Below are 14,244 nucleotides of genomic sequence, written 5' to 3' on the forward strand. Positions count from 1 at the left end.
AATAAGTGCATTCAACACACAGCATCTATTGCTGTTCTGTCCGTCCTGGGAGAGGGATCCCTCACATTTGTCTCTCTCTGAGGTTTCTATGTTTTTCTACGGGTTTTCTGTTGTTGTTTTTCATTACTCTTGCTGAGGGTTAAGGGCAGAGGATGTCTTTTATTACAGGTTCACCAACAATTCATGCGCATTTTGTGTATGTGTGTGTGTGTGTGTGTGTGTGTGCGTGTGCGTGCAGATGTTGGGCGTGCAGGGAGCCAGTAAGGACTGTCCAGGAGAGAATGCCCGGCAGCTGGCCAGGGTTGTATGTGCCACCGTGCTGGCCGGAGAGCTCTCACTGATGGCTGCTCTGGCTGCTGGACATCTGGTGAAGAGTCACATGACACACAATAGGTAAGGGTGAGAAGCACTCATTTACAAATTTAGTCATTTTATGCCTGTGAGCTTTTCCCAGGTCTACATAAAAAATCATATACACTGTCAATGGTGACTTCTATCAACACCACAACCTAGTAAAACCAAACCAATTGGTTCATCCTTTGGTTCAATTACCTCTGTTGAAAGGTACAACATAAAGGAAACATATGTCCTTATTTGCTATTTTTGTTTGTGTCAGTGTGTTTGTAAATGTGAGGACACAAAGAAAGGCATAGAGAGGAGAGTGACAGTAATAATACTTTATCCCCCACTGGCTGAATTTCCTGTCATAGGAACGTTTTTCATCAAATCATTAATTGTGGCAAAATGCTTGAATTAAGTTTTTACTGGTTCCCAATTTTGGACCCAATGAATTTGTTTCCAAAAAAAGAGAAATCCAACTCATGTGGGGCCCGCCAAAGCAGACTTGGAAATAATTAGACCTGTTCCAAAATGTGGTTGACCCGAAAATAACCTATTAAAGAGAGATCGTAGGTAGAAAAACTGAAGAGTTGTAAAAAGAAAGTAGTGACATGACCTACTAACCTTACTCAAAAGAGATCAAGCATTGGACAATGACTGCACTTCACGCATGCCTTATCCTAATGATTCATGATCTTTAACAAAGAGTTGCCTATGGGGTATGAAATGTTGGTAAAATTAGTGACAACAGTCCTAATTAGGCATCATTGCCTGTACACCAGAGTAATGCACGGGTCCAGTTTTGCAAACTCGTACCCACCCGCATCCGCAAAGGTCCGTACCATAACCAACCCGTTACCCAAAGTTAGCTAGAACTAAAATATGGACCTGCCCTGACTAATTAATATAAGACCCGCGACTGACCCGTGATTAAACACAGGCTAAACAGTCACTCACTTCAAAGCAGTTTATTTTTACTTGCGAAATTTAAAAATGTAGAAACTATTATAATTAACAGCAGCGAATGTGGCAGAATCAATAAACAGCTTTGTTGCTATTTGCTATTCTCATGCTGACATGTCATTGCTCTTGAGACAGAGGTTGCTGTGCAGAAATACAACATCGTCAATAGTCCCTATATGTTTGCCTGTGCCATTAGAACATGTCAGCCAAAATTGCCTCTTTGGCAGAATAGAACACTACCTATGTTACTCACTTAATCGCCAAAGACATCATCTTCTGCAGGCTTCCCAAGCGTGGTGTGAAGCACTGTGTTCAGAATGTGTGCGGCACAACTAAGCCTAGTAACAGAGAGGAGGCCCGCCACTATGTTCAGTCACATACACCAGTTTAGAGAAGAATTCATCAAAACTCGCACCCACTTGCATCCATGACGCAGTTGTTTATTATAGCTGGTCTGAGGTTATCTGCTGTTTTGCGTAATGCACTGTCCCACTCTGAAGTGCAAAGCACTCGCTCAGTCAGCTCCCACTTGTTGTTAATGTAATACACATATACATACTGTGTGACACAAAGATAACCTATTTTATGGAAATCATCTGTCCACATATCCAAAGTGACAGCCCCGTTGCCTTCAGTCATCTGCGTCCTCAGGTCCGGAATGATGTTTTGTCGAACCAGACACAGCTTCTAACGATCTGATGTCCCGGCACACAGATTTTACCGGCAACTGGGTGATGGCATCCCCCCTTTTTGGTGGTTTGAGAGTTGTGTTCTTGAAAAAGTATCTGTCAATTAGCGTAGCACCTGTGCTCTTGCAGCTGTCGAGGTGTTTCCTCAGTGATGAAGTGCCTAGCTTTCGGCTTTCAAAAGCTATTACTTTTTGGCATCGTTTATAAGCAGCAAAGCCACTGACAAATTTGTTCTCAGAGTCTTTGATTATACAAACTTTGTCTCAATTGTCCGACTTGGTTCTCGATGATGTATTGTCCACAATTTGGTATTCACCACTTACTATTTTTGTCTCTGTCATCCATTTTGATCTACTAGCTAGCAGCAAGGCTTTCACAATAAAACATTTAACATTTTTTCATTACCAATTTCAATGAAAACAATAACATCACCCGCTACCTGCAACCATTTAGTTAACTTTTACCCGTACCCTGTGAATTTCCATAAATATATTTTTTACACAACCTTATTCAGGTTATCCGGCAGGTAACTGACCCGGTGCAGGACTCTGCTGTACACAACCCCTGGTTATGGGGTAGAAACGGCCACACAGGGTAGAGCAGGGTAGGGTGATTTAATGCATAGAGCATTACAATGACACACGATTTTATTTATTTAAAGGGATAAAAGAAAATGTGGTAATCAGTGTTATATTTTAACTGAGCCACAAATTAATGAATGTTTGGCAAACACTGTGAAGTCTAACAATACTTTGGGATCATAATGAAACTGTAGCAGGACAGAGAAGTCATCTGAGTAGGCTGTCCTTCAGTGTGGCCCAGGATGTATTTGTGTTGACACAGCTAAAAAAATGAGGCCACATGCGTCCTAGACCACCTTCTAGTGTGGTCTGCGTGTCTGGCTTTCAAATGAGTCTTCAATGTGTCCTGCGTGCATTCAGACCTGTACTTGCAGCTGTTAATACCAGGTCTAAAAGGGGTCTCTGATTACCTGACTGTTCTTTCTGCAGATCTAAGATGAATCTACAGGAGCCTCCAGGAACGTGCAGCAAGAAAGCCTCTTGAAAGCTTGAGAGCAGCTTAGGTTCCCTCAGTGAGCCCAGGTCACTGGACGAAGTAGAAAATCTGAAAGGGACCAATCATTCATCAAACAGATACAGGTGTCTTTAAAGTGACATACATTAGAAAAGTATTGTGTCTTATGCAGCTGGCTAGAAGAAGTACGTTATTGGCTTCTTTTATCACCACAGTTAAAAGATAATGTCATGTTTTGTTAGGAAATAGATGGTCAGGGTTCATATTAAACATTTATGCTCTCCTGCCACCAAATTGATTACTGTGAACACAAACAATGCCACACAGACTTCAGAAACAAGTAAAAGGTTCTGATTGTTGAAAGTGTGTGGCTGGTCATGTAAACCTCAGTGGCAATGCTGGTTACCACAGAATTTGCGTCATTTGATTTCTTTAATATTGTGTTTTATGAAGCTAACAATGACACAGTGGTGAAGCAGCCCAAGCCCAAGCAGATTAAAATTCTGGTTCTACCACAAGACAGCAGAAAGAATAACCATGACTGGCTTCAGGAGTTGATTAATATACTGTATGTAAATTAGGGCTGGGCAATTAATCCAAAATGTACTAAAACCGACATTTATAACCTCTAACCGATTTAATCTTGCTCATGTCGGTTAATTCTGTCAATGCGTGCATTCACGAACTGTCTACTTTCCGTTACATTCTGTGCTGTATAACCCGCCCGTATGTCCTCCCTCCTCACTCCCCTGCTGACCTGCGCTCACTTTAAGTTAACAATGAACACCAACACTAAATATGTGTCTGAGCCAATTCTTTGTGTTTATTATGAAATATATTCTCACAAGACTGGTAATTAATTGGGATGATTATGATTTCAAAATTTATGTCAAATTAACAAATTATTTTTGAATTTATTGTTAATTGTTTATTGTGATTAATCAGATGATATCAGATGATGATCAGCTGTGATAGAAGGAAGGAGGGAGGGGACTGAGGTTCTCAGCATAGCTGGAGGAAATGTTTGTAGAATGGGGCATCAGTACAATCTTTGACCTCACGCTGGAATTAGACATGTTTGTTCATTTTGCTTTAAACTAAAATAAATTTACCGAAAGGCAACAGAATCGACGACTGCAGCGTTATGATATTGACTTTGTCTTAATGTGTGAGTCAAGAAGCGGAGCCCGTTAAAGTGGCAGAGAATAAAAATCAAATAACAGGCCACCACATAGTCAAAGACTCCAGATCCGCTGGAAAAACCTGTTGATGGAATAACGAGACATCGCCGAGTAGAATCTCCATTGGATTCTTATGAATGGAAATTGGACACTTCCGTAAACGGAGCGCCCGGAGTGCGCAGTAATCAGCTAAATCCTGGATCCATGTGCAGTGAGTAACGAATGAGATGAACTGTCAACTGAAAAAATATCAACTAAACTGATGGATAAGAATATATTTGGATGCCTGTCAAAATAAAACTAGTGGAAATGGAGGAAAACATGTTACAAGCTAAATTAGAGAAACTGGAACTAGAGGCGGACATTGCTGCTGAGGATGCCAAACTAATGGTTTTGGACAGTTTTCAGGAAAGTTGTAAAGGTCAATCAACAGTACAAGAAAAGACTGGTATGAATGAGTATTTGGACAGTCACATGGAAGAACACAATGGTTCTGTGGACAAAGTAGAATTCTCACCTGCTAAATAGACAGAATTGGGAGCTGTACCTAAAACACCTCTTCAGAGACTTGCCCCATCCACCTAAATTAAATACCTATGAACAATATCCAGTGCAGGAACAGGAGGACCCAGAGAGTGACTCTTCTGAGGAAACAGACTCTAGTGATTACAAAAAGATATGCTAACTGATCCAGAGACAAATTGATATTGCAGATCTACTGGTTTTGCAACAAAAACAATCCTCACTTCTATCCAGACAGATCCCAGTGTTTGATGGTGACCCTTTAAGTTTTCAAATCTTCATGTGTGCATTTAAGCATGGTATTGAAAATAAAATTAGTAATGATGAGGATGGACTTTATTTCCTTGAACAATACACTAGTGGCCACATGGAAGCTAACAAAGGCTATGCTGAGCCTCAGTGACTTCTGAAAATCCACTTTGGAGATCGTAAATGCGTACATGGAGAAAGCCATCAGCTGGAGCAATATAAAGTCTGATGATGGAAATGAATTGCATGCCTATGCCCTTTACCTTAGAAGATGTGGCTATGCTATGACAGAGTTAAAAGGAATGGATGAACTGAATCTTGCATCTACTTTAAAACTCATCGTATTAAAAAAATATATATTTCTTGTAAAAAGGGAAAAGTGGAGGACTACATCATATGTGCTTTTGGAAAAGAAAAAAACAGGTCCAATTCACTGACCTGTTAGCATTTATTGAGAAACAAGCTTGCATTCTTAAAGATACCCTCTTTGGTGATGTTCAGAATTCTATGCCCAAAAGGTAACACAGCAACAGAATAAAAATTTAACGGAGGTAAAAGCAGTTGCTTTGCCATGGCAATTGGAATGAGCGAGAGTCAAACTGCCAGTCAGCCAAAGAATCAACAACCTGAAAACCTGACAATCAATATGTGTATTGGTGCATTTGTAGCACAGTTAAACGTTCATTAAATGAGAGTGAATTGTTAAGGGCCCAACCCCCAGATATTAAGGTGCATCTGCTAAAAGCAAATAGTATCTGCTTTGGCTGTTTAACCAAGGGACACATAAGTAAAACCTGTAAAAGAAGGATGACATGCCAATATTGTCAAGGAAAGCACCCTAGCATACTGCCTATTCATAAATCTGCAGAGAATGAATTAAACGAGAAACGTATCAATCAAACCAAAAGATTAGTCAGTGGAACTCTTGTCTCATTGAGGAAGGAGGAGGACATCAGGGCAGGAAAAGACTGAAAACTTTCAAAATTACCTGTACAAATTAAAGCTACCAAAGGCAGCAAACACTGTTGACCTATGCATTTCTTGACCCTGGCAGTACAGCAACATTCTGTTCTGAGAACCAGAAAACTCAATGCAACTGGATGAAAGACTATAGTTCTCCTGCAAGCAATGGGTCAAAATAAACCAGTCAATAGTTATGAAGTAACTGGACTACAAGTTGGTGATTTAGATGGGGATAACTTTATTGAACTCCATAAAACATATACTCAAACAATGAAATCAGTGAGAAATTACCTCAGCAGGTGGCCTTACCTGAAGGAAATACCACTGCAAGAGATTGGTGCAGATGTGGAACTCTTAATTGGAGTAGATGTCCCAGAGGCAATGGAGCCCTGGCAGATTATAAATAGCCACGGTAACGGTGCCAACGCTGGACCACAAAAATCTTCAGCTGTGGATAGATTTGGAAGGCCTGTGGCTTCAGTAAACCACATTTCATTTGAACATCTGAAAAACCTTCTTGTTAACCAGTACACCATGATTTCCAAGAGAGAAAATATTTGGGAAAACCTCAAATGTCAACTGAGGACCGCAGCTTCTTACAGCTGGTATCAAGTGCAGCTGCACTGAAAAATAATCATTATTACTTACCTTTGCCACTTCATAATAGCAATGTCATCATACCCAAAACTAACCACATAGCTGAACAGCGAGCACATTATCTCGTTAGGAAATTCAAGAAAGGTGCTGCTTATGCAAAAGAGTACATGGATTTTATGAAAGACTCAATCATCAAGGGCTATGCAGAGAAGGGGCCATCAAAGGACCTTCAGAAAAATTATGGAAAAGTGGTTCATACACCCCCATGGGGTGTACCACAAACGCAAAAAGACAATCAGAGTAGTATTGGATTGTGCATCTTCATATAAAGGAACATCACTTAACAATGAACTCTTACAAGGACCTGACTTAGCCATCTCACTTCTTGGTGTTCTCCTGAGCTTCCGCCAGGCACAGTTTGCCATCATGGCAGACATTGAGGGGATGTTCCACAAAGTTAGAGTTTATCCTTATCCTTATAAAGCTAAGACTCTGAGTTTACCTGCATATATACAAAACAGAATAGGTGCAGATAAATTTCTGAATGATGTATTTAAAAAAGAACAGACAATGAAAAAATGTTTTGTGCCGGATTTGCTAATGGGCCACACTGTCTGCGGAACGGCCGGGGAACGGCTTGCTTTTAATTTTTCGTGCCCATGTTAACAGATCGAGCAGCCACACTGCCTGCGGTTCAGCCGCAGTTCAGCTGCGGTTTAGCAGCGTTTCAGTGTTTATCTGTTGAATGTGTCACAAACATGTTTGCAACACTTCCTATACCCGTTTCAAAATAAAAGCACTCCAGTGTTTCTGTTGACTGAATTTGTCTTAACAAGGTTTTGATATTGCGGGACTGGAAATGCACGGCTTAGGGCTATTGTCCTGGCATTTATTTAAGTACATATCACAGGTTTTATTCAAGGTAATACAGTAGTTATACCAGCATCTCCACTGCAGAACCACAGCAGACATGCTGCCAGTGTGAACAACAGACAACCACGGCACACAGCACAACCACTGCGCAGATGTTCTGCAGCCAGTTTGGCCGAGGAGTAAAACTGCTATAAGCAATTTACACATTGATATTATTTTTCACTTACAATGACTTAATTTCTTAAACCAATTTCAGTCCTGATCATAAATATTGCATATTTATTCATTTTCATTATTTGTCTATTTCAAATACATAATACTACTAGGTTTTGAAAATATCAATCAATCAATCAAATCCAAATCCAAATTTGTCTCATAGGGCTTAACAAGGTGTGGCATCCTCTGCCCTTAACCCTCAACAACAGTAAGGAAAATCTACTAAAAGAAAAAACCTATGAACAGTAAAAGAACGTAAAAACTCAGAGAGAGCCACATGTAAGGGATCCCTCTCCCAGGACGGACAGAAGTGCAATAGATGCCACGTGTAACGGAGAACATCAGCAAAATAAGAGTATTTACAGCATTGGTTAGAATAAACAGTTTGTAGCATAATGGAAGGTAAATTAATTGATGAATTATTGTCAGTAATGGTAGTATCTGAGTAGACATATTGTATATCAAGCAGTCTTGTTGTAATCATAGTCCACGATCAGCTTCCACCACCAACAGGATCCACCACCACAGTCAGATGCCACCATAATCCACATGCATCGTCATGATCCACTGCCACCATCAGGATCCACCATCAACTGTCACCTCGATCATGGTCCACCACCACTATCCACAATCAGATGCCAACACAATACAGGATCCGTCAATATGATCCCAATGTGGCCGCAGCTGCAGCCCAGGATTTGCAAACGATAAAGCACAAGGACTCTGGGGAAGAAGTCAAGTGAGTAACATGTTTTGATGAAATATTAATTTCTTTAATGTGATAAGGAGGGAGAAGAGGAAAGAGAAGCTCCGTGTGTCATGTGTCCCCCGACATTCTAGACCTATAGCAGCATAACTAAGAGCAGGTCCGAGACAAGCCTGGACCAGCTCTAACTATAAGCTTTATCATAAAGGAAGGTTTTAAGCCTACTCTTAAACGTACAGATGGTGTCTGCCTCCCGAACTGAAAGTGGGAGATGATTCCATAGGAGAGGAGCTTGATAGCTGAAAGCTCTGGCTCCTACTCTGCTTTTAGAGACTTTAGGGACAACAAGCCTGAATTCTGGGAGTGCAGTGCTCTAGTGGGTTGATAAGGTACTATCAGCTCTTTGAGGTATAATGGTGCCATATTATCAAGTGCCTTGTAGTTGAGGAGAATTTAAAATTCTATTCTAGATTTAACCAGAAGCCAGTGAAGTGAAGCTAATACAGGAGAAATGTGGTCTCTTTTCCTGGTCCTTGTCAGGACACGTGCTGCAGCATTTTGGACAAGCTGCAGAGTCTTTAACGACTTACTGCTGGAGCCTTATAATAAGGAATTACAATAATCAAGTCTGGATGTAACAAAGGCGTGGACTAGTTTTTCTGCATCTTTTTGAGACAGGACCTGTCTGATTTTTGAGATATTACATAAGTGGAAGAAGGCGGTCCTAGAAATTAGTTTTAAGTGAGAATCAAAGGACAAATCTGGATCAAAGATGACTCTCAAATTCCTGACTGTTTCATCAGAAGCAAGGGCAATGTCATCTATAGCGCAGCTACATCATTAGATAATATATCTCTAAGGTGTTTAGGGCCAAGTATTAGAACCTCTGTTTTATCTGAGTTTAATAAGAGAAAATTGCAGGTCATCCAGGTTTTAAGATACATTTTTTAAATTTTCCATACACTATACCTTAAAGGACCTTGACTTAATTGGTGAGTGACAAACCCAACACTTGGGATGGCCACCCTCAGGCAACACTGTTTGCTCTCAGGACCAAGAAGCAACTTACCAGCAATTACTCCCCCTATTTCCTTATGTTTGGCTGTGAGGCAAGGTACCCTACTGGGGTTCCTGAAGAGTAAGTATGTGGTATGTAGGAAAGTACATGTACATGTAATGTGTGTATTGTGGTAAAGATGGAAATTATGATGCTTAACCTCATGATTGCTGCCCACACCACCGTCGTCTCACTCGCACCCGCATCTTTAGCAGTGTGTGTCCCTGCAACAGTTTGTACCAAAATCCAGTCAGACAATTTGGAAACAGGTACAGTAGTTGCAAATAATGAGCAAAATTATTTTGCTCATGTTTATTGCAAGTTATTTGTAAACTTTTTTCTACATACTGGTACAGAAGATTTGGGCTGGAGAAAAATCAGAGGTGTTGTGGAACAAGATAGGTCCATACAAGTTGTTTACGCACAACCGGCGGGAAAACTTTTGTCCAGATAAACTTGAAATTGAGGTAAGCAAAGGTTTCGGCATTTGAAAATTGTATTAACATGTGGGTTCAAATTTGATTTCATTACAGATCTTAAATGCATACCTCACCCTGGTACTGAAGCACTTCACTGTGGCAGGCAAAGGCAGCGGCTTTTTGCTTGATTCATACCAAATAGGGAAGAGCTAAGGCCCGAGGAAGGTAAGTGATAAATGTGATTTTTTTAAATCATTCTCCTTTACTTGTAGGCCTATATATTTTTTCTTTGTACTATGTTTATTTATTCTGCATCTCATTAGAGCAGATTGCTCATGTGAAAACCTGATTAATTTTCTGTGTACTATATTGCATAAATGAACCTTCATATCCCAGATCCCCTGGACTATGATGTCGTGGTGGGAGCTGTCTGCGAGCACCAACATTGGACACTAACTGTAAGGGGCTTTGGTTATAATCACAATATAAAGCTCCTGTTGTTTGAATAATTCCTTGTTTACCTTTTTCTACTTTGTCCAGGGGATGTATCCTTAACAGAGACGCTCCCTGAATGTGGTACCATTTGGGGCACAGAAAGATGACATGGTTTGGAGGGGGTTCACTGATTTTTGAATGAGGTTTTATTCAGAAATTGATGTGCTCCCTGCTACACAGGGCTTTAATGAGGCAGCAAGGCCTCAACTGCTCCCGCTGGTCCTGTGACACCATTGCAAACTCTCACCATGATGAATGGAACATCATGTGGCACAATTGTGTATAAAGTACGCGAATGTGCTTTGAATCAATCAGTTCAGAACAAAAACGATAGGACCATTTACACATCCCTGTGTTTTCCACTTGTTTATTGTTCCTGTTAGCAGACATCATTTTAAACGAAGAGGACTTGGATGTCATCTTTTTTAAGCAGGGGATCACAACTCTCAGAATGCAGATAGGCCAAAGGCTAATCCAAGAAACAGGTGGGTTTCTGATTTGTTTTTATTAGTTATTGTAAAACAAGAGCTATTTATTTGAGAAAATAACATAACTATGTATAATGAACAGATGATTTGTCCGGCCTATGTCGAGTGTGCAGTGTATATGACAAAGATGTGCAATGGGTAAGGCTGATTTTGAGCACTTTTAGTTGATGCATGTCTTACTTATGGTATTGCCATACATTTTATTTATTTTTTCTACTTCTAGATTGCTTGTACACTGTGTGAGAGCTGGTTCTACTGCAGCTGTGTTGGGCAACCAACAGTGGATGGTCACTTTTTATTGCCCACTGTTTATATAAATGTCAAAAATAAATAAATAAAAGTCGCTTTATCCTACTATACATGTTTCGTTTGTGGTTATTCCGAGATTGTGTAATCTGTGTTAATGGATTGTGTGTGTGGAACAGTTGCATAGATTTTGATATTTTCACACACAATACTTCACATTCAGACATGGTTAGATCTTTGAAATGAAGAGGAAATTAAAGAAAAAACATCCTGCGATCTATTTATTTAATGTTCAAGTAGTTGACACCACTCAAATTAAAGCAACCAACAATGCAGCTCAACAATGGACACCAAACCCTATTCAGCCATGGCATTTTGAAGTTCGTGAAGATGAGTGTGCAGTTGTGCATTTGTGTTGTGTCTACACACTAAATAAGACGTTGTGTGCATTGGACTTCTGGGGTTTCATACTACTGGACTGCTTGGATTTAGGCTGAGTATATTCTTTAAATATGCTTCTCTGCTAGAATACTACTGTATCTGCTGTCTTAGGCTAACTAGCTTGCATGTTTGTACTGTTCTGTCTTACCTTGAATTGTATGAGCTAGGATTTTCACTCAAATGTCAGCCAATTCTGTCAAGGGCTAAATTCTATTTTTCTTTCTACCTGTGAGTAGTACATTTTTGGTAAATTAGGAGATTTTATTAAACTCACCTCTTCACTGATTAGGGTGAGAAGTGTCTTTTGCTGTTGCTGGGCCATTACCACCAGGTGCCTGATTTGACTCATTAGCAGGGGGTGTGGGCAGCACAGCTTTAGCCAACCATCGTCGACTCTGGTGTTTATAAATCAAGATTAGTTTGAAGCGTCAGTGAAGACTTGTCAGATGAAGACTCGGAGGATAAAGACAAAGGAGTCTTTCGGGGCAGGCTAAGTATAATGCTGCTCTGTTTCCTTTTATTTTAATATGTGTATACTTTCTGACCTACTACTTTTACTTTCTTCCTTTGCTCTCTCACTCAGTCCTTGCCCTCCAAAGCTGATAACCACCTTGACCTTATTTTAACCAGAAACAGCTCTACCTGTAACCCCACTTCACGTCTCAGACCATTTCTTTATCTCTTACTATCTCCCACTCTCACAATCTGAAAACCCTACCACATCAACAGACTCTGTACCTGTCCGTTGCAACATTCGCTCCCTTTCTCCCTCCTCTCTGGCCTCATTCTGTTCTATCAGCCCTCCCTTCATCGGACTCTTTCTCACTCATGCATCCTAATTCGGCCACAGACACTCTCCTTTCTATTCTGTCCTCAATGCGTGCAGACAGAGCCACTATGCGAGCATCAGAAAGGAAATGGCGAAAATCTAAACACCCTGATGACCTGCTCACTTATCAATCACTTCTCTCTTCCTTCTGTGTGACTATTTCTGCAGCCAAAAGCTCTTTTTATCAAACTAAAGTTAAATCCTAATTTTCCAACCCCCCAAAACTCTTCTCCATCTTTTCCAACCTCCTTGACCCCCACCCCCCCAGTCCCTCTCCTCCTTCCACCCTTCTACCAAGCAACTTTGTCAACTAATTTACTAAAAAGGTAGATGAAATATGCTCCTCATTCTCTAACCCACCCTCTGTAATTACGTTTCCATCAACTTCATCTTCATCTCCCTCTCTTTCCTCTTTCACCCGTCTCCCAATCAAGTTCTTACCCTGGTAACCTATGCTGGCCCAACCACCTGCCCCCTTGACCCGATCCCTTCTCACATTCTCCAGTCTATCGCTCCCCACCTTGTTCCTTTTCTCACCCATCTCATTAACACTTCCCTGTCAACTGGCTGTTTTCCTAACTCTCTGAAGGAGGCAAGAGTAAACCCTCTCGTCTGAAGTAATCAACTACAGACCTGTCTCTCTTCTTCCCTTTCTTTCCAAAGCTCTCAAGCGTGCTATCTTTAATCAACTCTCCTCCTATCTTCACCATAACAACCTTCTTGATCTTCACCAGTCTGGTTTCAATGCAGGCCACTCAACTGAGGCTGCCCTCCTTGCTGTCTCTGAGCCACTTCAGACTGATAGAGCAGCCTCTCTCTCCTCTGTCCTCATCCTTCTAGACCTTTTCTAGAGAGAGGTTTTCTGGAAGCTGGTGAAAGGAGAACTCAGGCAGCAACTGATGTCGTATGCAGAAGGTTTTAATGTAGACTTGATGCATCAAGGAGACCAGAAGGTGCAACAATATACAAATGCTAGATAGCAACATGAGCAATTGTCACCCCCAAGTCTGAAGATGTCTCCCACAGTATCTGCATATATCTTCCTCTACTTGCGTCACCCATTCTAACAGCACATCCATGAAAGGCAAGAATTGCTGTCACTCTCTATGTAACATGTAGGTGTTCGCATCCTATTTGATAGTTAAGCCTAAAACATGCATTCCTAAATCACATTGTGTCCTTTTGTCTTACCACAGGTGAATTTTGCAAAAGAGTTGAAGTTGTTGAGAGTTGAAGTTGGTGCCTTGCTGTCTAGCGCTACAATATACTGTTGGTTGGCCCTTTATCTATAACCTGCCCTTGGGTACTCTTTAATGGAGTATCTGTGGAATTAGACAGGTACTATTCTCCTGTATAGATATAATATGTAATATACATAATATATAGTGGCATATACAGTAATGTGTGAGGATGGTCAAAAATGGCCGCACTTACCGGGTAACTTGGAGAGGATCTGTGCCAGAACCTTGTCCTGTCACTACTGGAGTCCCTCAAGGTTCCGTCCTTGGTCCTCTCCTCTACACCAACTCTCTCAGCTCTGTCATTCACTCACATGGGTTTTCTTACTACAGCTACGCAGATGACACCCAACCAATCCTCTCTTTTCCCCAATCTGAAACACCGGTAGCAGCACAAATCTCTGCCTGTCTGACTCTCTCAGTGGATGTCCGCACACCACCTGAAAATCAAACTTGACATGACCAAACTACTTTTCCTCCCTCTCCCACCCATGACTATTACCTTTGACAACTCTGTGGTAGCCCCCACCCAGACTGCTAGGAACCTGGGTGTGACACTTGTCAGTCAACTATCCCTTACTGCCAACATTACTGCAACAACCCGCTCCTGTAGATTCATGATGCACAACATCAGGAGACTAAGTCCCCTTCTCACTCAGAAGGCAGCGCAGGTTCTGGTCCAGGCTCTGGTCATCTCA

At 41.1% G+C, this 14,244-nt stretch overlaps 2 protein-coding genes across 5 annotated transcripts in view; both read left to right on the forward strand.

The window, feature by feature from the left end:
- The window catches only part of LOC118115435 (3-hydroxy-3-methylglutaryl-coenzyme A reductase), a 44,723-nt gene extending 37,376 nt beyond the window's left edge, over positions 1-7,347 (forward strand). For all 3 annotated transcript variants that reach the window (XM_035166581.2, XM_035166582.2, XM_035166583.2), the window contains exons 19-20: positions 239-393; positions 3,002-7,347. In XM_035166581.2, coding sequence (XP_035022472.1) covers positions 239-393; positions 3,002-3,056 — 210 coding nt within the window. In that variant the 3' untranslated portion in view covers positions 3,057-7,347. The remainder of the gene's footprint in view (positions 1-238; positions 394-3,001) is intronic.
- zfr (zinc finger RNA binding protein) overlaps positions 1-14,244 on the forward strand; it is a 1,162,720-nt gene that overhangs the window by 196,527 nt on the left and 951,949 nt on the right. The window lies entirely within an intron of this gene.

Source organism: Hippoglossus stenolepis, chromosome 9, assembly GCF_022539355.2.
Source record: "Hippoglossus stenolepis isolate QCI-W04-F060 chromosome 9, HSTE1.2, whole genome shotgun sequence".
Taxonomy (NCBI): Eukaryota; Metazoa; Chordata; class Actinopteri; order Pleuronectiformes; family Pleuronectidae; genus Hippoglossus; species Hippoglossus stenolepis.